This window comes from Xiphophorus hellerii, chromosome 1, assembly GCF_003331165.1.
Source record: "Xiphophorus hellerii strain 12219 chromosome 1, Xiphophorus_hellerii-4.1, whole genome shotgun sequence".
Lineage (NCBI taxonomy): Eukaryota > Metazoa > Chordata > Actinopteri > Cyprinodontiformes > Poeciliidae > Xiphophorus > Xiphophorus hellerii.
Window position 1 is genome coordinate 22,171,469 of NC_045672.1, and position 22,217 is coordinate 22,193,685.

At 37.8% G+C, this 22,217-nt stretch overlaps 1 protein-coding gene across 1 annotated transcript in view; it reads right to left on the bottom strand.

Moving 5' to 3' along the window:
* Window positions 1-1,132: 1,132 nt before the first annotated feature.
* The window catches only part of LOC116722726 (cadherin-4-like), a 272,168-nt gene continuing 251,083 nt past the window's right edge, over window positions 1,133-22,217 (bottom strand). The window contains exons 12-17 of the mRNA XM_032566987.1: window positions 18,000-18,142; window positions 13,058-13,297; window positions 11,563-11,799; window positions 9,769-9,908; window positions 9,505-9,669; window positions 1,133-6,592 (exon numbers count right to left, since the gene is read on the bottom strand). Coding sequence (XP_032422878.1) covers window positions 6,386-6,592; window positions 9,505-9,669; window positions 9,769-9,908; window positions 11,563-11,799; window positions 13,058-13,297; window positions 18,000-18,142 — 1,132 coding nt within the window. The 3' untranslated portion in view covers window positions 1,133-6,385. The remainder of the gene's footprint in view (window positions 6,593-9,504; window positions 9,670-9,768; window positions 9,909-11,562; window positions 11,800-13,057; window positions 13,298-17,999; window positions 18,143-22,217) is intronic.

Sequence of the window (22,217 nt, forward strand, 5' to 3'; positions counted from 1 at the left end):
CTTAGAGCAGTTTCTCAACCCTCATCCTCAAGGCACAGTACTCTGCATGCTTTAGGTGTTTCCCTGCTTCAGCTGAACTGGTTTCAGTTGATGGCTGATTAACAGGCATTTGCTGAACCGCAATCAGCTGAATCAGGTGCACTAAAGCAGGGAAACATAAAACATGCAGGGCAGTGAGCCTAGAGGACCAGGGTCAGGAAACACTGCCTTAGAGGACTGTTTCCTGTGAGATGTTTGTTTATGGAAGACTAAAAGTACATCATTTACATATGAAGATCAAACCAGTCCAGTTTAATTTAACAGTAAGGATCAGTCTGAAATGTAACCCAATGACTCACATACACAACCTTTGGTTTAAGGCCAAAGATACTGTTGTAGTGTTTACAAACTGTGAATGCAAAAAGTATTCACGCCTTTGAGGTTGTTCATATTTTAAAACTTTAATGATGATTCCATCGGGTAGAACAACAAAAGTTGTACATAATTGAAATACTGAAGAAAAAGCATAAATATTTTTAAAAGTGTGTTCAACCTCCCATAGTGAATAAATAAGCAAAACATCATTTTGCTGCAATGAGAGGCGTCTTTTTGGATATGTCTCTACTGCCTGTGAACATCTAGAGCAGGGATCCTCAAATCCAGGCCTTAAGGGCCAGAATCCTGCAGGTTTTAGATGTGGCTCTGCTTCCCCACACCTGAGTTAAATAATCAGGTTATTAGCAGCACTCTGGAGAACGTGACTGCACTGAGGAGGTAATTCAGCTACTTGATTGAGGCATATTGAACCAGGGTCACATCTAAAAGTTGCAGGACAACGGCCCTCAAAGCCTGGATTTAAGTACCGCTTTTCTGGACACTAACATTTTTGTCTATTATTCTTAGTAACATATCTAAAGGTTATCCATAAAAGAGTTTCCAGGACTATCTGTAAACAATTTCCACATTGTGCTGCTGATTTTCAGTTGGAATTGTTTTGGAATTTTGACTGCGATTAAGGAAGCATTTGTGTTAACCGTATAAGTTTAACCTTAAAGTGCTCTGCATCAAATAAACATGTAAGTAACAAAGAGTTAGATGAAATGCATTGCTTAGTGGAAACAGCAGGTGACACAGAAAAGACAAGATGCTCTGATCTTACAAGGAGGGGAAATTTTTATTTATAACACATGATGCTGATAGGGACTCTGGCTCAGCGTCTATATTACAAGGTTTATCTGCAAGAGAATGTATTGTATGGTGTTTCTGGAAACCAACGTCGCAGTGGCAACACACGCTTGAAATAACAGACTCTTTCCCTTTTTTTTTCCTTTTCTTTTTTAAAAAAAAGGTACAAACAACAATATAAAATATTTGTGCTGTTGGCAATTTACAAAAAAGTCTTTTGACTTGATACCTGTGCAATATTTTTTCTGCTTTTTTTTTCTTTCTCCTTCATTTGAAACAATATGTGTACACCAGAGTCCCATCTGGACTCCAGCCTCTCTCATGCAGGCTGCACAGTTTTTGAATTCGTTCATGATAACTGCAGTAGAACTCATCTGCCCATTATAAAAAGACACATGCAAAAAGCTCCAATTGTACAGTTACAGCTTGCCTAACATGGTCTGTTTAGCTTCAAGCAAATATTACATTATGTACACTTGGACTTGAAAAGCAGGAGGACTCGTATGAGAGCCTGCTGCCCATGTTTGGGCTTCAATCCATAGCAGAACAAAAGTTTGGCATCTTTTAGAATCTCCCTTCAGGTCTGCGTCCATGGTGATAAAGAGTCCAGGTCTTTATCCTGCAGTGACCGGGTGTTCTTTGAGTAACCCCAAGTGTCAGACTGAACTCAGGGTTGAACTTTGGCAGTGCAGTTCCCTCTTGGTTTTCATTTGTTAATTTCCCCTTTATATTAGCAAGAGAATGTCAACACAACAAATGGACCACGACTTCAACAGGAAATAACCAATATTTTGAAGATCACTGGGGGTCAAGTTTCAGTCTATGCACTGGTGCCTTGCTGCCAAACCAACATTCAGTATCACTACAACAAAGCGTCATGTCTTCATATGTAACACAGTCTATGAAGGTTGGCTGCCAACATCTGTTTGTCCCAGAATCGGATTTGAATGTCTGATTACAGAGCATCACATCTATGATATTTCTTCTTTCTTTGGAGACAGGATGGCCATCAGTCTTAGTGCTGCTCTTTGAGTGAATTGAAACACTGCGGAATGGGGTTATATAATATAGAACACTCTTATATTTACAGTAAGGCCTAGAGGAGTGAGTGTGTACTGTACAGGTTGGTTTGGAGTGGAAACCCTCTCGCCACGATGAAGCAATACAATTATGGCTGTCAGCCCGTACAGATTTATACAAATTCTAGTAAATGCACATGGCTTTTTGTGAAATATAATTTGCCAAGTATTCATTTGGAACCAAACTATAGTGGGGAAAAAAAGACTGCACAGAAAAACTAATGTTGCCACATGTATAAAAAGATTCTATATTTACAACATTTATGCGTCAGAAAGAATCACAAATAGGAACTAACAGCTGTGTTTATTTTGTGGGATATTCTTCAGGCTAAAAGGTAGTCACACAGATAAGAGCTTATCTAGCAGTGAGCTGTGGAAACCACTCCGTTTTCATATCTGAGCTGGCGGCTATCCTGATGATCAACGTTCCTAGATTGTATAAGCAGCAATTCATACTTATCAATCTGCCAACCGAACCAAATTGACCCTGTTGACCTGTTTATTTACACTGGATTGGTTGCTCCTTTCGTTTTTTTAAATCAAATGATGCACACCACTTTCTATTCTACTTGTATCTACAGCCAAACATTTCCATTTTTTTACCAGTCTATTTTCACTCAATTTACATACTGGTTACTGCTATCAAGGTTTGACAAGGGTTTAAAAAGCAACAGTTTCAAAGCTGCTAAAAGGATCTGTTATACTGTTTATACTTCAAGGTCCTTTAAAATAGATGAGAGAGGAAGTGACCAGAGTCCTGTTTCCTTGTTTACTCTCTCCTCCACCTGTTGCTGGGAAGCTGGCTGAATAACAGCTACTATCCTTTTCCCTTGTTTAAAACAAATAAAATGTCAACTCTTTGTATAGATTTCCAGTCACACAAAAAACAAATCATAGTACAAGAAACTATGAAGTACCACCCATCGCTTTTAATAAAATAACACTGTTTTTAAACTACAGTTCACAAATTATGAGCAGCAATAACCTAAACAGTCAATTTTACACTTTAACCAGTCAGATAGCCCAACCAATTAAGAAGCTAATATCAGCTGTTTTACATTTCTGTTCATCTAAAAAGAGCAACAATTTATAACACTCTGTGCAATAAGTCGATTATCTAAAAACGGCTAGTAAAATAATTTCATGTTTATTGAAATGTTTAATCTATGCATCAAAATAAAATATGGTATTGTACTATCAATGTAACTAGAAGTATGTTATTTTGCAGCAACAAGACCATTAGCCACTTCAAATTTTCAAATAAAAGCAATTCAATCACTTTGGTTTTAAATCTTTGTCTAAATACTATGATACCGTGAAACAGTGTATTTTTTCCTCAAGGCATCTCAAAGAGCTCATGTCTGCTTCCTTGTCATATTTTGTAAAATAGAGTGGTTTGATTGTTATCTAAATCTTGTTGAATAAAAACTGAACAGATTAAGAAAGGAATAATTAGAAAAAAAGCTTGCTCCTTTACACCTACTGACCTTTGTAACCTGCTTCTGGTGAGTTATCAGTAATACAAACCTGCCTGAACAAATCATATTTTCAATGATCAGTTTCTCCCTGTACCATTTTTTAAATGTTTTGCATATTCAAAAACTTTAATGAGCAAACTATGTTTAACCAATCTACAACACATTTCTGATGTGCCACAAATTAAGTTTACAAAAGCTCAGAGACAGCTGGCAGACAGAAAATGTGTTAGGAAGTGTCTCATTACTAAAGTACATGGGCTTCACACAAATCTACCTTTCGTAAAACCTCTTAAATTAATGTCAGGATTTTCAGACTAATATTTTAAATAAGTGGAACTCTGCCTAAAGAGAGCTGGTTTGTGACAGTGCTAAGACTGCTTGGCTCTGCTTATTTGCCCCAGTTTCTGTTAGAGATGCACCAATGTTGGGTTTTTTGTAAAGCTATGAACTGTCAATGCAGATTTAAGAATCTTTGTAAGAGCTGTCATAGCAGTATTAGTGACATGATTTCTCAATAACTAAATATTAGAAGCAGAGGAGATGTTACATCGTGTCAGAGAGATGGGTTTTGCGATTTTAAAACAAAGACAAATTTATAAGGGAGTTGACATTTCAAAAGTCCTTTAGCAGCTCAAGTTCGCAATTGGAACAGTTATCGATTGCACCTGTAAACAGCACTCCCAAGTGTATCCCCTAGATAATGTCAAACCCCACATTAATCTTATAAATTTAGCAAAAAAGCCAACATTTCCAAATCCAGTATGATCTATAATCAATGTGGCTGAAACTGAACATTTTGATTTACTCTGTTTAGCCTTCCTGTTGTCTGCTGTACTCAGCTCCAATTTCAATTTGTTCTTTAGGCAATTCAATAAAAGTCCCCAAGGCCATTATGAAATAATGTAACGTGGCAGACTGTTTTAAACCCATAAAAGCTGCATATAAAAGAAAACAAAACTGCAAAAATTTGAAATGCTGAGGAAATAACATGTCGCTGGAAAGAACAGTTGATCCTGATATCCTTATAGAACACACTTTTCCCTTTTTAAATTTTTATACCTACTGTGCTTTCACTGATTTCATTTTTAAACCCTCATTGGTACAAACTTTGAGCCTTCTTTCCAAAGTAACAACGTCCACATATTAAGTGTGTTTCCACTTCTGTGGTTTGATATGGTACATTCACTGATTTGAAAAAGTAAGATTTCTGTGAGTTCTGACTGATTAGATCACAAGTCATCTGCACAAGCTGAAAATTGGACAATTTCACTGAATCTCTAGTTTCTGTAGCAGTGTTTATGTCATAAAGTTATAGGAAAAGCAATATGGGCTAATTTGGGTAAAATTAGAGAGTAACTCAAGGTGCAGCTAATTATAAGATAAAATCACAGCAATGGCTGTGTTGTACCTTTTGTAACATTTGTAACTTTCATGTTTATACTTCCACAACATGTTTCTCACAAAAATTGTAAGGTAATCAACCACCTTTGACTGAAAGAGTGCATATGCAAATATTGGATGATCTTAAAGCCAAGCTCCTGAATAACCTCTTTAAGCACTTCATACCCAGCAACATTGCAGAAACAACAGCTTGTCAACCTTTATGCTTAGTAATGAGCCCAATCTCTCACACACTGAGAGCAAAACAAACACAGCTGCTGTTGCTACAAGAAACAAAGACATGATGATTTTTTTTCTGTAAGACAGCCTCTTCATATGTATCTGTGATTTCAGCAATCATTGTCAATCTAAATGTGATCTAGGGGCACAGGTACATTTGACTTGAAAAAGCCTAATGATTTGTCTGTTACTTAGAGACACACTGTAGGCCTATGTACAGTATGTCTACTTGAAGCGCCCTCTAAAACCAGCACTGACATCTCCCGCAGATACCACGGCCCTGCCGGACGGGAGAAATGACGAGGGAGATCTGAATTAAAGGGTCTGGGGTCATGTCACGGCCTGTTAGCCCAAATAATGGCAACCAATCCTGAGTTAGCAGGAGTCTGCTAAAAGAAACCCACCACTGAAGGCACTTTTTTAAACAACAGTGCTTCTATTCTAAGTAATTCAAGTTCAGGAAAGAATGGATCAAAACCCTCCATGTAAAGAGGACTTTCATATCTGTGTTACCTTTTCTCTCTCTTTTGTTTGCCTCAGAAAAAGCATGTAGCTCAACCTAAAGCTCCTTCAGAAAGGCGGGCAGGCGGGGGGCTGACGGAGAGGGAAAAGTGAAATCCCTCCGGAAAAGGGAATCTTCTGAATCAAACGAGACTGAGGACAAAAAGAAGGCAATAGAAACTGAAATAAAACCAGACATAAAAAAATAATCAAAGTGTACAACTCAAAAACTGATGTGACAAAATAAGTGCATGAGTTCGAGAGTAGATATGACACAAAGCCTGCAAATCAGAGCTTCTAGCACAGTCTTAGACAGGCTTAGAGCAGGAGCCGGTTGAGAAGAGCACCAGGAAGTGACTCACGGCACTGATCCTCTGTGGTGGGTTGTTAGATTGGTTGGTTGGTCCGTGTGAACATGCCATCTTTAACGTGTGTTCAAGAAGGGTGTAATAGCCCCACTGTGTTGTGGAGACAGAGCTTGGCAGGCCAGCTGACGGGTTGAGGGTGTGTGTGTGTATATATGTGAGAGATAGGGCTGGATTTTTAATCGTCATCCCCACCCCCATACATGTCAGCCAACTTCTTAAAACGGGGTCCCCAGTCGTTGAGGTAGTCATAGTCCTGGTCTCCTGTGCTGGAAGAGTTGAGGGAGCTGACTGAGCCGGCGGTGGAGCCGCTGCCCTCATAGTCAAAAACGAGCAGGGAATCATACGGAGGCGCTGTGGGGTCGTTGTCTGCAGCCCGCAGACCCTGATGAGGACAAGAGGAGCAAACAAACCAAAAAGGATTAACTCACTCCATATTTACAACACTAAAATAACATAAACTATTCAGAAGGCTCTCAGTGATTATGGTTGTCCAGGTGTACAAAACAATTTAGAAGACATAAAGCAACCCAAGCCGAAAATGTTGGTGGATATGAAAAACGGTATGTTTGCAGAATTGAAAATTCTTCACTTTCACAAGTGGACTTTTGCAACTGTTTTGTGAACCAATCAGTTTCTGTAGATGTGTTTCTACATCAAAATTACGTTGGTGGAAGCCGCTGGCTAAGCCTCTCCGTCACATGAGCTGATCGTTATCCACTAATATAGAGTTGTGTCCCATGGACACGAACATTTTCAGGTTGAGCTGTTCTAAACGACTGGGTCAAGCTTCCCCTTTGCCAACTTTGACCCCCATTTTGTACCTACAATTTTGTGCCTGTTCCTGCTGTCACAGGGTGAGAGGTGAGACAAGTTGGCAGTCCATTACAGCACTGACAAAGACAGATAATGAAGCATGCCTTTATTTATAACCCACGAGAGATTAGACACGAGAGCTGTGTTTTCCAGAGTTTTCCCTTCCAGACTGCAAAATGTGGTGGGAAAGTATTAAATGAATCATGCAAGACTTGCAGTAGCCAATGTATTGGCAATTGTGCTGCAATTTCATGCCATAAGCTTGTTTTTATTCAGTTTGGGAATGACATGGTTGCAAAAAAATTTCAGCGACAGGGAACTACTGCCGAGAACAGTGAGCACTTTGTAGAAGAGGGAGGATTTTTCCAGTCCTGTTAATTAATTTGGAATGCTGGCAGAAGGGGATGTTAGAAGATACAGACAGCCAAGGCTCATGCAAAAGACTAACTTAAGACCCACAACTAGAAGGATCCATGCAAAACCAGCTGTACTGAGCTTTTTTTTTAACCCTTCTCCAGCTTTTAGGTCTCCAACTCCCAACCAAAATGTTTCTAAGATGGCTCTTAGGTTTTGAAATTAAGTGTTCAGCTGTTGGAAAGTTTGGTGCAAAAAGTATAAAAAGCTTAGCAGATATCATTTTATATCGGGATTCTGGGTATGGGTATGCGGTGAAAATAGCTGATCAAAGGCACTTCAGGCTTCATCTCATAAAGCTCCTTCCAGTTCTGTGCCATATTTATGGTAGGGGGGTACATGCTTGTCTGGAACAATGTCAAGTTAAAATTCAGTGGAGGAGCATATATTAGGTTATTCTAGATCAAAAAATTTTGCTTTGCAAAAGTATTCACACCCACTGAACTATTTCAGATTTTGTCCCATTACAGCCACAAATGTCAATGTTTTATTGAGAATTTTATGTGATAGACCAACCTGGAATTGCCCATACTTGTGAAGAGGAAGAAAAAAGATAGAGGATTTTCACATTTTCTTAAGCAACTTACTTACAGTATGTAAATAGAGTACATTTGTGTACAATTTATTATCTGTAGAGGTGTTTGGTGAAGGCCTCAGAGATTCATTAGAGAACATTAGTGAACAAACAGTGTGATAAAGACTTAAGAACACAACAGAAAAGTCGGGGATGAAGCTACGGAGAAGTTTAAAGTGATCTTAGATGATAAAACAATGTCTCAAGCTTTGAGCATTTACTAGAGAACTGTTTAATTAATCATGTGAAAGTGGTAAGTGTAGTACAATAGCAAACCTACCACGTTCACATGTAGGTTTGCTGACAGGCCAGGAAAAATGGGCCTTACTTAATCAAGAGGAGCTAAGAGACCCTTGGTTATTCTGAAGGAGCGGAAGATCCACAGCTCAGGTAGTTGAGAAGTGTGCAAATGTAGCTTTTATGGAATAGTGGCAAAAAGAATGCAGTTTTTGAAGGAAAGTCATAAGGAGAGGTAGAATAAGCTCCCTCTTAAGTATGGACAGGTAAGCTGCTCAGGACTGATCTGACATACAGGGTATTCCTGGGAGAAAACCTGTTAGAGACTGAAAAAGACGTAAGACTGGGATTGATCAACCAGCAGGACAACAATCCACATTAGATGTCCAAATGTGGTTAGGAGAACAGCATGTTCATGTGTTAAAATGGTACAGTACAGGCCCAAGCCTTAATCCAATTAAAAATCTGTGCTGGTACTGTATGCGGGTCTTTCACAGAAAATCCCAATAAAAGGCACTGAAAAGCAAATAGAATACAAATACACATAAAATCTTGTGGCTGAAATGTAAAAATAAATACACTAATAAATAAAATAAATAGGCATACAAGTTTTTGTATTTTTATCACTTGCTGTAGTAGCTGTGATATTGCATTTTGTAAAACAGAATTGACTGTATTTTTCATTCAGTGCCGCAGTTTTAAGGAAAAACATATGAGGGCCACTAACCTATAGGTGAGGCAGGTGAGGAGAACAGCCCTTGTTGACTCAAGAGAAATAAAGAGAAATGCCTAAAAAGCTCCATCCCCCATGGATTGAGAACGTAGCAAAAACACCATGTGTTTGCCGTGTTTGAGTTTAATCGGACTGCTGGAGCGAGATCAGGTGAGTTTATGTTTGTGAGACAGAGACAGACAGACAGAGAGTCAAGGCTGGATGGATCAAAGCTGAACAGCTGCCAACACCTCTCGAGTGTGAACGCGTTGTCATGAGTCTGTCAATCAGTATTTTCTCGCATACACGTGCCAGAGTCTGAGTTTTGTGTGTATTTATGAGTGTTTGGAGGGTGGGGTGACTGTAAAGTGAAGGAAAACTAGTTGTTGTCATCCCCCTACCAAAAAAATAAGCAAAAATTACAAATCGCTTTATGTGTTACATGGCAGAATGACTGAGAAGTTGCTGCATTGTGCGATAAATGACTTTATAACTAACACACAGATTGGGCACATGACAGATATACAAATGTTCCTAAATTCACCTCATGGATAAAGTCTCCAATGTCTCCAGGATGGGGCACAACTGGTCTAATGGGGTACTGAGACTCTGGGATGATGGGCCTCTCGTCAACTCTGCGTACGCCAGGCGGCTTGCTGATGATGTGTTCTAAAGAGTCGGGCTGCTGCAGCTGGCTCAAGTCGTAGTCCTGCAACGCCACAGAGGTAGAGTCACATGAGAAGCGTAAGCATGAACAGAGACTTTGATGTCCATGCGGACGTGTGGTGTGTCTCTCTGAAGCTCTCACTTGATCCTCTTCTCCTCCGCCCTCCTCGTCGTATTTGAGGATGTTGTCTCGGACGTCATCTTCAGGGTCAATCAGCAACTGCTTCGTCTGCCTCTCTTTCTCCCTGCGCTTGATCCATACCACAAACAACAGCACCATGCCTGCAACAATTCACAAAGGAACCTCACACAGCTGCAGGATGTGCTGCAACAACATAAAATCAACTGACACCTTTACTTATTGATGGAGTGATGTCTTCAGCCTTGCTAAGGGATCTATACACACCACCGAAGCACAGAAAGTGTAAAGCTAAGGGCTTAGGTTGGAAAAGGTTCTGAAAGAAAAATAAGAGCGTAGCCTAATTCTATTATCATTTAATTTCAATTTGATTTGCACAGTTCTGGGCGTCACTGTAAGTATTTTCAAAACTACAATTGAGTGGTTTTAAATAATGCTGGGAATGAAATGTTAAGCCATTACAATGCAACTTTCTGTTCAGCACTATTAATGAAAAGCATGGCTCATTGCATTCTGCTGTGGGCACCTCGACATTTCAAATAAAAAGAAAAAAAATCAGTATCCAAAAACAGCCTAGTGTCTGATCCTTTTGTATCATTTCCTCCAAGAAACATTGGATGTCAACCGTTTCTCACAAGCTGTAAAATAAGTTCCCCCTGTCCCATCTCAGCCATTTAAATCATATCTGTCACACTTCAGGTTGCAGTTGATATTACACTTGGCACTGAATGTGCATGTTACATACTTGATCTTGATTTGGGGAGAGACATGTGCCTGTTAAGCTTATTTATCTTTTTGATACTCCAAAATTGTATTTACTTGATGATGATGCACTCAGAAATCAGCTGGTTTGAACAAGGTTTAGCTTGATTTGCCCTGACCCAGGTGGAATCTCAAACATGTGAACTTTACATAATATCCTCATGCATAATTTCTAAACACCATCAGGTACTGGTAACCACAGCGATTTCTTCAGTCTAAGTTATTACTGCAGGAAGACGATTCAAAGGTTGCTGTTTTAATATCAGTGAGGGCTTTAGAAATTAGGTCAAGTGAGGTACTAAGAAACCTTTAAAGAGGGAAAGTATTTTCAATGGAGACACAATGGTTGTTTTCTTCTTACTGCTTAAGGGAGCTAGACCTTTATGTGTGCCAGTTATGTTGCACTTTGGTTGTTTTGCACCCACAAGGTTGCTCTGTTTTTATCATTTTGAGTTTTCAAGCTTTGCCTCTGATGGAATAAGCTGCCTTTAAAACGTGGGTCGGGTCCACATTGTCTTGAAAATACAAATAGAGACTGTTGTTTACAGCTAGAAAGGCTAACTGGGTTAATTATGTTGAGGTAAGAAACAGTGCAATGCAAAAAAACAGTTTAAGATTTCAACTCTAAATATCTAAAACCCATTTTAACAGCAACTTGCCTTTGCTTCAAGAAATATTTAGTGTTTGTAAATTATATATCTAAAAAGAGAATCAGAATTCGCTAAAATATATATTGGCCGGTCAGACTTTTAGAAGACTGCTATAAGTCGTAAGATCATAATTTAAGATCATAATCTGTAGGTATGTGTGAACTGATCAGGGTTTGCACTACTCAGTAGAATGATAAAGAGTTCAGATAACATATGAATCATGACAGGAATACATGAAGACGTGTTTGAAAATCAGAGTGTAAATCAAGTTGTATTGTTTGTCAGGTGGCCATTGTATAAAAAACACTTGCAGGTCTACAGTAAATATGTGGATCTCTTTAGAAGCAGCAAGGTTTCAGTGAATTAGTTCATTAAGAACACTTACACAGCAGTATGATGATGCAAATTAGGATGAAGATGATGGCTCCAGTCCCCAGGCCAGCGGCCGCGACAGCACCAAGTGTGGTACAGTCTCCATTTTCATCGCAAGGACAAACCTTCACTTTGATGACAGACCTGTTGGACAACGGAGGGTTGCCAGAGTCTGACACAATGATAGGGACCTCGTACATTCCTGGTTCTAAGTAGATCTGGTACCGAAGAGCGAGACGGGCATAATCACCTGAGCAAAACGAGGAGGGAAAAACACTTGTTAAGGAATAACGATGTTCATATTTATTGTTTTGAAACTGCATTTCTTTCTTATGTCAGAAGCTAAGACTTTGGATACAAAATTAGACATTTTACTTAAAAGTCTAGATTTTTCTACTCCATGTTAAACATATTATTATTGCATCCCCTTGTTATTAAAAAAGCCAAAGGTTTTATTATTTAAACATATACGTCATGTGAATGAATTAAAAGCATAAACAAGATGTCAGCCTCTGGTAAGTTTATCTGGCTGTTAATTTCATATTTCATAAAAAAAGGAAACACTGGATCTCTGTTTGAAATTACTGGTTGGGTCACACATCTTCCACAGCGTTCTACTTGCTCAGTCCATTGATTATATTCCCAAATGTTGGGAATAATCAAGATACAATTAAGTTTATTTTTTATACTAAACATTGTTTCTCTTTTCATCTACCTGAGTTCATTTTGATGAAAAATGATTTCATTTTGGTACATTTATATGTTTAACAATGGGACTTATACTTCAGTCAATGTCCCTGGATATAGCTCTACAGTAGCTAGAATCCATCAATGCCTAATTAAATTCAGTGGGCATAATTTGGAAAGACACAAGCCTAATGGAAAACAAATCTATGGCATAATGAGACAATATCCACAAAATTGGGAAGCAAAATGGTGTCAAGGCACATGACTGGGAAAGATACGAGACAGTATCTGTAGCAATAAAATCAGGGATTGCATCGACGAAAGATTGCAAGCACTTAGTAAATCCAAACATGGTGATGGCAGGATCATACTGTGGTTTCACAAAACTTTTGTAGAAGTCTTGGAGTAAGTAAACAAATTTGGACCCGAAGAGAGACATGATGGCTGAGGACCAGCGCTCCTCATCCAATCTGGCTGAGTTTGTGTTTCTGCCATGTGGACTGGGTAGTTTTCCAAATGAAAGGTGTGCCAAGCTTGTGTATTATTCTCAAGAAGATTTTTTTTTTTAATGAACAAATCACTTGAAAATCTGTTGTTATGGGATTCTCAAATCAGAAGTGGATGCACGAAGTACAGTAATAAAGTGGTATAATAACAAACTGAGATAAAACTTCAACATCCACAATTTTCTCAGTTTCAGTTATCTACCCTGCATCATGTAACATTTACAAGAGGTTATACATTAGTAAGAATGGTCGAAAAATTCATGATAAAAATTTTATTTATTTAGTCTTTTAATTTTTTCAGAGGCAGCTACTCACCATTGATCCGTGCAATGGTCCAGTTGCGTCGGATGCTGCTGGGGAAGTTGGGCAGCTCGAAAACAAAGGGTCCAGCATTGGGATCCGTGTCAGCATCGGCGGCAGTGATGTTGACACCATTGACGTTTTTGTTCATCCTTTCGCAGATCTGAGACTCCCTTGGTACGAGCGCCGGGGGGTTGTCATTAATATCTATCAAATAGATCTGCAATGTGCCTGTGCTGCTGGCTTCAGGAGAGCCTGGGAGGAGGAACAGAAAGATAAAAAAAATAACATCATGACAGAAGGAGAAGATGACAAGTGAAGATGTGTGCAGTGGAGGGGAGGACGGAGAGAGACGACAGAGAAGTTGTGGCCCATCAGAGGAAATGTAAAAATAATAAAATACGAATAAAAAGAGAAATTAAATAGCAACAGACATGAGGTAAAATGAGCATTGTTCATTCATGGTTATGATGTTGGAGGTAGGAGTGCTGTCAAGCTGGGGAATAGTTTAAACTTTTGAAAGAAATACTTCTGACAGTTTTGCTTTTCACTTCATCTTTTGGCCTCACAGCCAAATCAATCCCATCACAGTCGATGCAGACGCAGGCAGAGCACATCGAATCACACGGAGAGGGGTTAGGCACATTAATGATGACTGTAATATAACAAAACAGGTCCTTGTCTGCGTGTATTTACACAATGCTGTGAGTCATCTTTGATACTGGACATAAAGGCTACTTTCGTTGCAGCAAAAACCATTTTTTCTGAAGACGAATGGGACTTTTCAGCATAAAAAAAGGTACCCAGTATCAAATATAAAGAAAGTATTAAAAAAAATGCATCAAAATGATCCACAGTTCTGGCCAGAAGCTGATACATTGGCTTTATCAAGGGAACTAATATAATTTCAATTCTCTCAGTTTGAAAACTCACTGAACCATTGTTTTTCCAGCATGGTCTGCTTACATAACTTAAACTTCCGTGATTTTAATAAGCAAGCTTTGAGCACAGATGTTTGAATTTACAATAATTGACATATAATAGCATCATGCGAGTCATCAGTTTTATTGCCAGTGGCTTTGGAGAATTACACAAAGATGGGTGGATTAGTTTGCATGTGATTTTCTTTTTCAATTTCACCTCAAATCACCGTTCACCCAGGTGACAATTGTACACAATTGTGTGTCCCACCAGGACAATGATCTTAAGCACACAGAAAGCATTAAGCCTGTGGATTGGCCCAACCTTACTGGGGAGGAGGAGGGTACTATGCATAGTTTTGATAAGAATTCAAATGTTACAGATATTTATATCTGTGCTTACAATTGTTGACTTTAAAATGAATTGAATACCACAGCCTAACTTCAAAAACAAAAGCCTAGCATTGGTAAAGTCTAATATGTCCTTGTTTTACAGGAAAAAGTAATTACAAACAGCATACAGTGAATTTACTTGTGTTGTATTCAGCAAAATTAATTTATTTGACCTTATTATTCATTTAACTGTTAAAAGTGAAACAGCTTTTAAAGATAAGCATACTTTTTGTTTCAGAATCTGTTTAACACACTTGCACTGTGGTACCGCAAAGTCTCATTATATAAACACATCATTTTTTTCCAACAGTATCTCACAGGTAAAGCAGTTTATACACATGTGGAAATGGTGGCTTTGCAGTTTCAAAGAAATGTTGCACTTGATCCCACATTTAGTCTGTAGAAAGTCAACTTGTAAAATTTGCTCTGATGCTTTAGGCAGGCCGTAGCAGGTGCTGTTTCAACAGCAATACTGCCAGCTTTGGACTGCAATAACATGCACTGCTGCACATAGAAACACTCACACCCCATCTACAGACACAATTTTGAAGCCGTTGTGTTGATTGAACAGAGTAACAGACCATTACCAACGACATTTATGGAAAATTGGGAATAAAGGATAGACATTTAACAATTGGGGAAGTGAAATGGCTGAGCAAGAAAACAAACATGAAAAGGTGTGTGTGCAGCAGCAAATGAGACACAAAAAACTCCCACAAAAAGGGAATTTTAGCAACATAAACCCTTGAGCCGTTTATTGAGAAAGTACCACGGGGTGACGACCCTTAGCTGCTTCCAATTACAAGTCATTTTGCTGTCATGCCCTAATGGCGGAGGCACTGCATGGACTCCCGCAACCTTAGGGCCCATCTCTGAGATCAGATAAGGGCAATGCAATTTAAAAAGATTTATGCAAATCTTACAGATCTGCCAATTAAGCGTGGCTACAGAGCAAGACATTTCCCAAAGACTAGAAAGGCACAGCTGAGGAGAGGTCAGAGTGAGTTTGTTGACTCATTCTGACCTTTGTGATCTTTGTTGCAGATCACACTACATGTTTCATGTATTTGGACTACTCATTAGTAATTTAAAACAGATTTCTTTTGTAACGGCATCTAGACATATTCCATGGGTAAATAGAAACACATTGTAAATAGTTATGTAATTTTAATGAACTATTTATATAGTAAAAAATATGTAATGTAAAGTTGGATAAAAAATAAAAAAAAACATTGATGAAAAAAATTAAAAATGTAACACATTTTATGATGGGCTTTAACCAAATTTGTACAAAAAGTTCTTAATTAAATTCAAGAAGTAAGAGTGCTTGCTTTTGGACAAATTATAACTGTTTTGGTCAATACTGAATTTTATTATTTATTATTTTATAAGAATGGAATAGAAAATTTCTAATATAATTCAAAACCGTGAACTTGTACTTTGAATACAATCTAACGGCTGTAGGAGAACTCCGTTATCAGCTTTGGAACAGTGAGGGAACCTACAGAGCAACCGGTGTTCAATGAAAAGTCTTAGAACAATATTCACTTTGAAGAGTCTAGATTAGGTTTTGCATGTGTACCTGAAAATGCTGCTAGAATAGCTTCTGATTATTAAAAAACACACCAAAACAGAAGAGAAGATTTTATTTACTAGAGTAAATAGTAGAGCCCTACTTGGCAGCCAAAATAATCTGGCAAATGGGTGAGTTTTACTACAATTGGTTCTCTTTTAACCTCAAGTTAACCAGTTTTAAAAGCTGGGCTTTTTGCTGCAAAGTTTGTAACTTCTGCCAAGATGAGATGTTGCAGCTTCATAAAATCTTTAGCAGTATTTGCCACATTAGCCAGGATAGATACTTTATTATATGTCACAAATTAGATTTTAAAATTCAGAGAAAATGTCAAAACAAAAGCAGAAAATTGAGCAAAGCTAAGTTAATCCTAAAAATTCCATTAATACAAAAATCATTTTCAAGGGTTGATTCTCATACATGTCATTGTCTATTTATCTGACTTACACTAAAAGATCGTGCATGAGGAATATTTAATGCTTTCTATTTTTGACTATTTAGAAATATTTTTAGGCATCCGAACAACACCGACGTCACAATTTTCATTACACATGAACATAAATGCAGAAACATGTTTCACACACACAGACTTCCACACACATGGCTATAAGAACAGAAATCCCAGACTTTTTCCTCATTTTGTGGTACTGCTAATCCCACCCATGTATGGGAGACATGTGGAAGCAGCTTGCCACAGCTGATAGGAGAATTAAGTGGGCTTTAACCAGCTAAATAAATAATTATGTTTGTGTAAATTTCTCAAAAGGATTTGTCTTAACTCTCTTTTTCAAGATGTCAGGAGTGGAGAAAAGGCATCTAAGAGCTGACCATATGTTCTGTGATGAACACATCCACATGTATAATACTATACAGGAATTTACCAAAGGGGTGGACAGCAAGGGGGAAACTGAAAGTGTGCTTCTCACCACGCTGTCAACACCTCTTCACTGTCCCTCTCTAATATTCTTACCATTTCACAGCATTTTTACCATAATCTCTCTTATGTTATTGCAACACCTACAAAGTCAGATCTACAGAAAGCATTTGCCTCCTCACAGATTTATTATGTTTTTGCTTATTTGTCACGCTTGCATTTTTCAGAGTCCATCCATCCATCCATCCATCCATCCATCCATCCATCCATCCATCCATCCATCCATCCATCCATCCATCCATCCATCCATCCATCCATCCATCATAAATTAGGCCAAAAAAAGAAGGATATTTAACGCAGTAAGAGGATGTCAGCTTCTCAACCTCACAGTCAGCTGCACATATATTTTCAATCATTGCAATTGACTGCACAGAAACACACATGCACACATAAAAGAGCTGCACATGAGAGCATTCACAGATGCAAACACTTAGAAATACTACTAAGTTTTTAGGCTGGTTCAACTTAAAGTAAACACAGCAGAGAGCTGTGTGTCACTGATAAGGCAATTTGGAAAGGGGAAAAAGGCATTTCCTACTTGAAGAGAAAAAACCCCCACTCAATTCCAGTTGAGTAAAGTGGAACTTATTTGTTTGCTGTGATTGAGTTTGTGCTTGGTTAGGCTTAAGTTTCAACTTTGAGGCAGAACAAATAACACATGCAACAGAAATGACAGAAAATAGAGGGAGAAGTCAGGTCTGGACTGAAGATAAAACACAAAGAGAGAAGAGGATCAGCAGTGTGGCCAGCTGTGTGAATACAGGATTTTCTTTGAGTTAAGCTCTGTTGTGCAGTTCTCAGATTCTACATCCCCATTTATGCTTTTAAATTCAGACAAAAAAAGTTCAAATTTGATTTACATTCTGATACACAGGGATTTTTTTAGAAGACACTCACGTGTTTGAACCTATAAATCATTGGAAATTTGAAAGTTCAAGATTCTAAGCTCCATCCATAGAACACAATTATCTTGATAGATGCATTTTAATTTCCATCTATTTTGGGATATTTATATTTTGTGAGAGAAGGCAGCAAAAGACAAAGGACAGCAATTGTTTTCTCTTGGTAGTAAATTAACCGTTGCTGCATTAATAAACTATAAAGTGCAAACAAAGAGGAGAAAAAACTGCTTCTTACCATTGTCTGTAGCCAGAAAAGTAGCTTCGTATATGTTGTTTTTTACGTAGACGGACTCCCGGTCGAGCATTCCAGTTGTTACAATCTGACCGCTGGTTCTGTTAATAGACAGCCAGTTTGCGGGATCGTTCAGCTTTGAATACCTAAACACACATGGACAGATCGAAGGAGAAGTTAGCGTTGGCGGTTCTGCATCTATAAGCAATCATGTCTTTCCTCTTGTGTCTGTGAATAAATAGATTACCTCCTAATACACATCTGCACAAAAATCGCAACAGCCTGACCTTCACAGCATTTAATTCTTCATTGACTTCTTTCTCAGAGCCTGAAGCCTACAGTCAATTTCACCTCATTTTTTCGCTTGCGAGTACCAGGCAGTAATGTCAATTGCTGCCCTGCTTAAGCACTGCTGCAACTGTGTGTGTTTGTTAAAGGTAGCACGTTTTTCTAGGAAGAGTTTGATTTAATGTGGGATGCGATTAAGCTGTCGAACTGGGTAGTACACATGCATATTTAGCTCTTTCATGTTTGCAGATGTGCATGAAGGAGCAGTAGAGACTCAATGATGGGCTCCTGGTACTGATCAATGAACAGGAAAGTCGATGTGGTAGCAGGTGGCAGCAGTCCTCTGGGATAAGAGTGGAATAGGAACAAGGGATCATCTATGGGATTGAATCCCAATCTTCGCTCTGATCTCACTGTTCTGGTTTCTCAAGCTTTTGTTGCTTTCAGCCTTTTCTATGCTTTCAGTTATATCTGATCCCCCCCTCAACTCATGTCGCCTCACCTCATCTAGCCGTAGTTGGTATTCATACATTTTCTTATCCCTGTGTGTATCCTGTCATCCTTGCCTCGTTCGCGCTGCGATACAGAGTTCACCATCTGCAACCTCTCTTAGCCGCAATCTCACTTTCACATGTAAAAGCATCATCTGTGAACATGTGACACCTTGACCTCACACAACAAGGTTTCTGCATCACTGTGATTTCATTTACTAGAAGTCAGCTAGGCCAGATGGACTACTTTTTATTCCATATATCTGTCAGGTTTTAAATGTATCCGTACTGAAATGGATTTGACTTTCTTTTTGCTTCTATGTTTACTAAACTGCACTTTAGTGCAAAACCTGCTTTTTATTTGTCATAAAAAATACACATGGATATGATTCTGCTTAAATGGAGAGAGAAAAAAACTCTAGAAGGATGGGTGGCAGCAGGTAGTAATGACCGGGTGTAAGGCAGAGAGTAAAATTTCTCCCCCGCAGAGAGGGCGGTGGGATTTTCCCAGCAGGCAGTGGGCACGATCCCAGGAGCAGTGAATTGCAGAGAAGGGGATCATGCTGGTGACATTCCCACACTTTAAACAGCCGCAGTTACACAAGGTAGTCTGGCCTAGACCCACAGATTGTAAAACCATCATCAGGAACTCAGTGAACTCAGATATAACTGTAAGTTGGGAGGAGTGGAAGAGAGGGTGAAGGAAATGAAAAGATGGTGAGTTGAAATAGGTGGGAGGAAAAAGACACAGAGCAGAAGAGTTTTAGAAATACTTGCATCACTGTATGATCAAATTCAATTGTTACATTTAGGACTGATTTGATACCTGCGGCACTTTAAATTATTTAACTCCAATGCAAATACTTTTTTTAAAAATTACTATTCCATTTTTTGCAATAAACAAATGATAGAAGAACAGTTTAACTAATTAAATACTGTTGAACTAATCTAAGAAGTCTATTATCAAAATGTAAAACTAAATTCTACTTTCAATGACAATTGAAGTCAAAGAATTATTCAACTCCCAAAATACAATTCCTCATAAGAGGACACATATGCTAAAGATCACCTGATGCAAGCAATCAAAAGGTTTGTTAGTTGCATCATGTGTGCTTAAGATAGGACAGCTCCAACATCTGAACTGTTGAAAATAATGTTTCATTGCATGATAAGATAATATAAGCCATTATCTTGGCTTATATAAAGGTTTAGAGAAAGACGTCATTGCTTTGCATACTAAAGGAATAAGGTGCAAAAGACAGTAAAGTCACTGGATATTCGGTAACACTTTATTTGACTGGTTGTGAATAAGACAATCATGACACCATCATAAACATGACATAGCACCTGTCATGAACATGAGTAAGTCTTCATGAATATTTATGACTGTTATCATAAAGTGTCATTCGGTAAATCATGACACTTTTAATACAAAATTGACATTATTTAAAATGTCTTTGCTAGGACAACTTGAAATTAACCAAGAAATTATGATCTGACATAAATTTGTTATAAAGGTATTACTGATTAAACTTTAAAAAATATGTAGCTGATTAAAGCTAAAGTTTAATCAGTCAAATTAAACTTGACTGATTAAAGTTTAGTTTGACTGATTAAATTCAACTTTAAAAACACTTTGTGGAATATATACAAAAAGGTGTCGCACTGATGAAGCTGTTTCTTTTCCATCATTTGTTTAATTTTGTCATCGCTGAATAAATTGATTCAAATAACAAGATTGATTTATCATGTTGTTGTTTTTTAACTAAGAATATGTTACTCCAAAAAAGTGAATTTTTGAAATGGCTTTGCACACCAGGGAGGCCAATAACAGTAGAGAGTTCTGTAAGTTAGCATGTGCTCTTCTTACACTTAAAGAAAAATAAATAAATAAATGGATTGCTTTGATGAAGACAGCGGGTAAACATTTTCATAGCAGTTAAACTGTCAAAGTCAAATTTTTTCAACAACCTGAAGTCTGGTAAGCATGATTTCTGTCAAGACATGACATGCTGCAAGACGTTATAACTGTCAAGTCTGGAATAGCTTCAAAAGCTCAAACCAACAACTGCTGCATTTACTTTTCTGTTTATATTAATGTCAATTAACAGACAGAAAATGTAAGATGTTCATCAGTCATGCTTAGCAAAAAGACATGCAGATGGGTAACAGAGACATTATTCTAGTTGTTAGAAATAACTTTTGCATAAAATGAAACATTTAAAGTCTTAAATAGAAAGTGCATAAAGGAAACTATATTAGTATATTTCATGTTAAGCACGGTGCTAAAATCCCGAAAAGCTTCATTTTCTGAACAACAAAGACAATCCATTCTGTTCTAGGCATATGAAAAAATGGGAGTGAGCCTTCTGATTATTTTAAAAAAACACAATTCAGTCATAAGCCATGTGAATTTTGCTAAACCCAAGACTAAGTTGGATAAGCAGTCCTCACAAAACAAGGCAGTGTAAAAGAAAAAAAAAAAAGCAAAGTGGTAAATTCTCTGCATAGATGACCAGTCAGCATTAATACAGAAAATAACTTGACTGGTAGAACTTTCCTGGAATGTAAGATAGTCAGTATTCTGTTAATATGAGTCAATATCACTTCAGAAAATAAAAGTGTCTGGTTTCTAAGATGTTAGACCATCATGAGTTGAGGTTAAAAAAGTCAACCTCTGGTAGTGAACAGTCTTTTTTAGACAATCAATTTGCTATAAACAACAGACACTGGCAATAATAATATTAAAAGAGAAGCATTGTTTCTATAGGTTGGTTTCTACATTTTATTGGAACTACTAAGAAAATGTCTTGTTGGTTAAGTTATCAACAAGATAACTTAACCAACAAGTTATCTTGCTCATATCCTCTCTTAAAAGGATTAACTTGGGACTTCAGCAATTATTAGAAAGTGTGATGTAGTTTTGCTGAAGACCTTTTGTAGCCAAATGTGACAAGTCCGAGAATATGTTATTTTTTGAATAATAAAGCTGCAATATTCTGGATATTATAACTAGTGAGTGAGTTTCATAGAACACATTTACAATACCACTGCAGATCACATGATGCTGATGAAAGACAGTGTTCGTATTTACAAAGGACTTTCCTTACCGTCATATAAAATGCATGCACTACTTTTTCATTACAAATTAATTAATTTTTTTTATAATACACAGGTGAATGTGTAAAAATTCCAGTAAAATTTTCTACACATTTCTATGTGTAGAAATTCTCTGCATTAACCACTTCACTAGATGATTTTTAAAAACATTTTCTATTTGATTTTGCTTTGCTAAAAAAATAGAAGTATGAAAAATAAAAAAATTAATTCTATTTATTAGAATTATTTTGCTGCTGCAGTTTTCCAGAAAATTAGGGTTGTGTGGTAAGCCGATTGTACAGGTTGTGCGATCACCTCCTGCACCTCATTTGCAGTGTTTTTT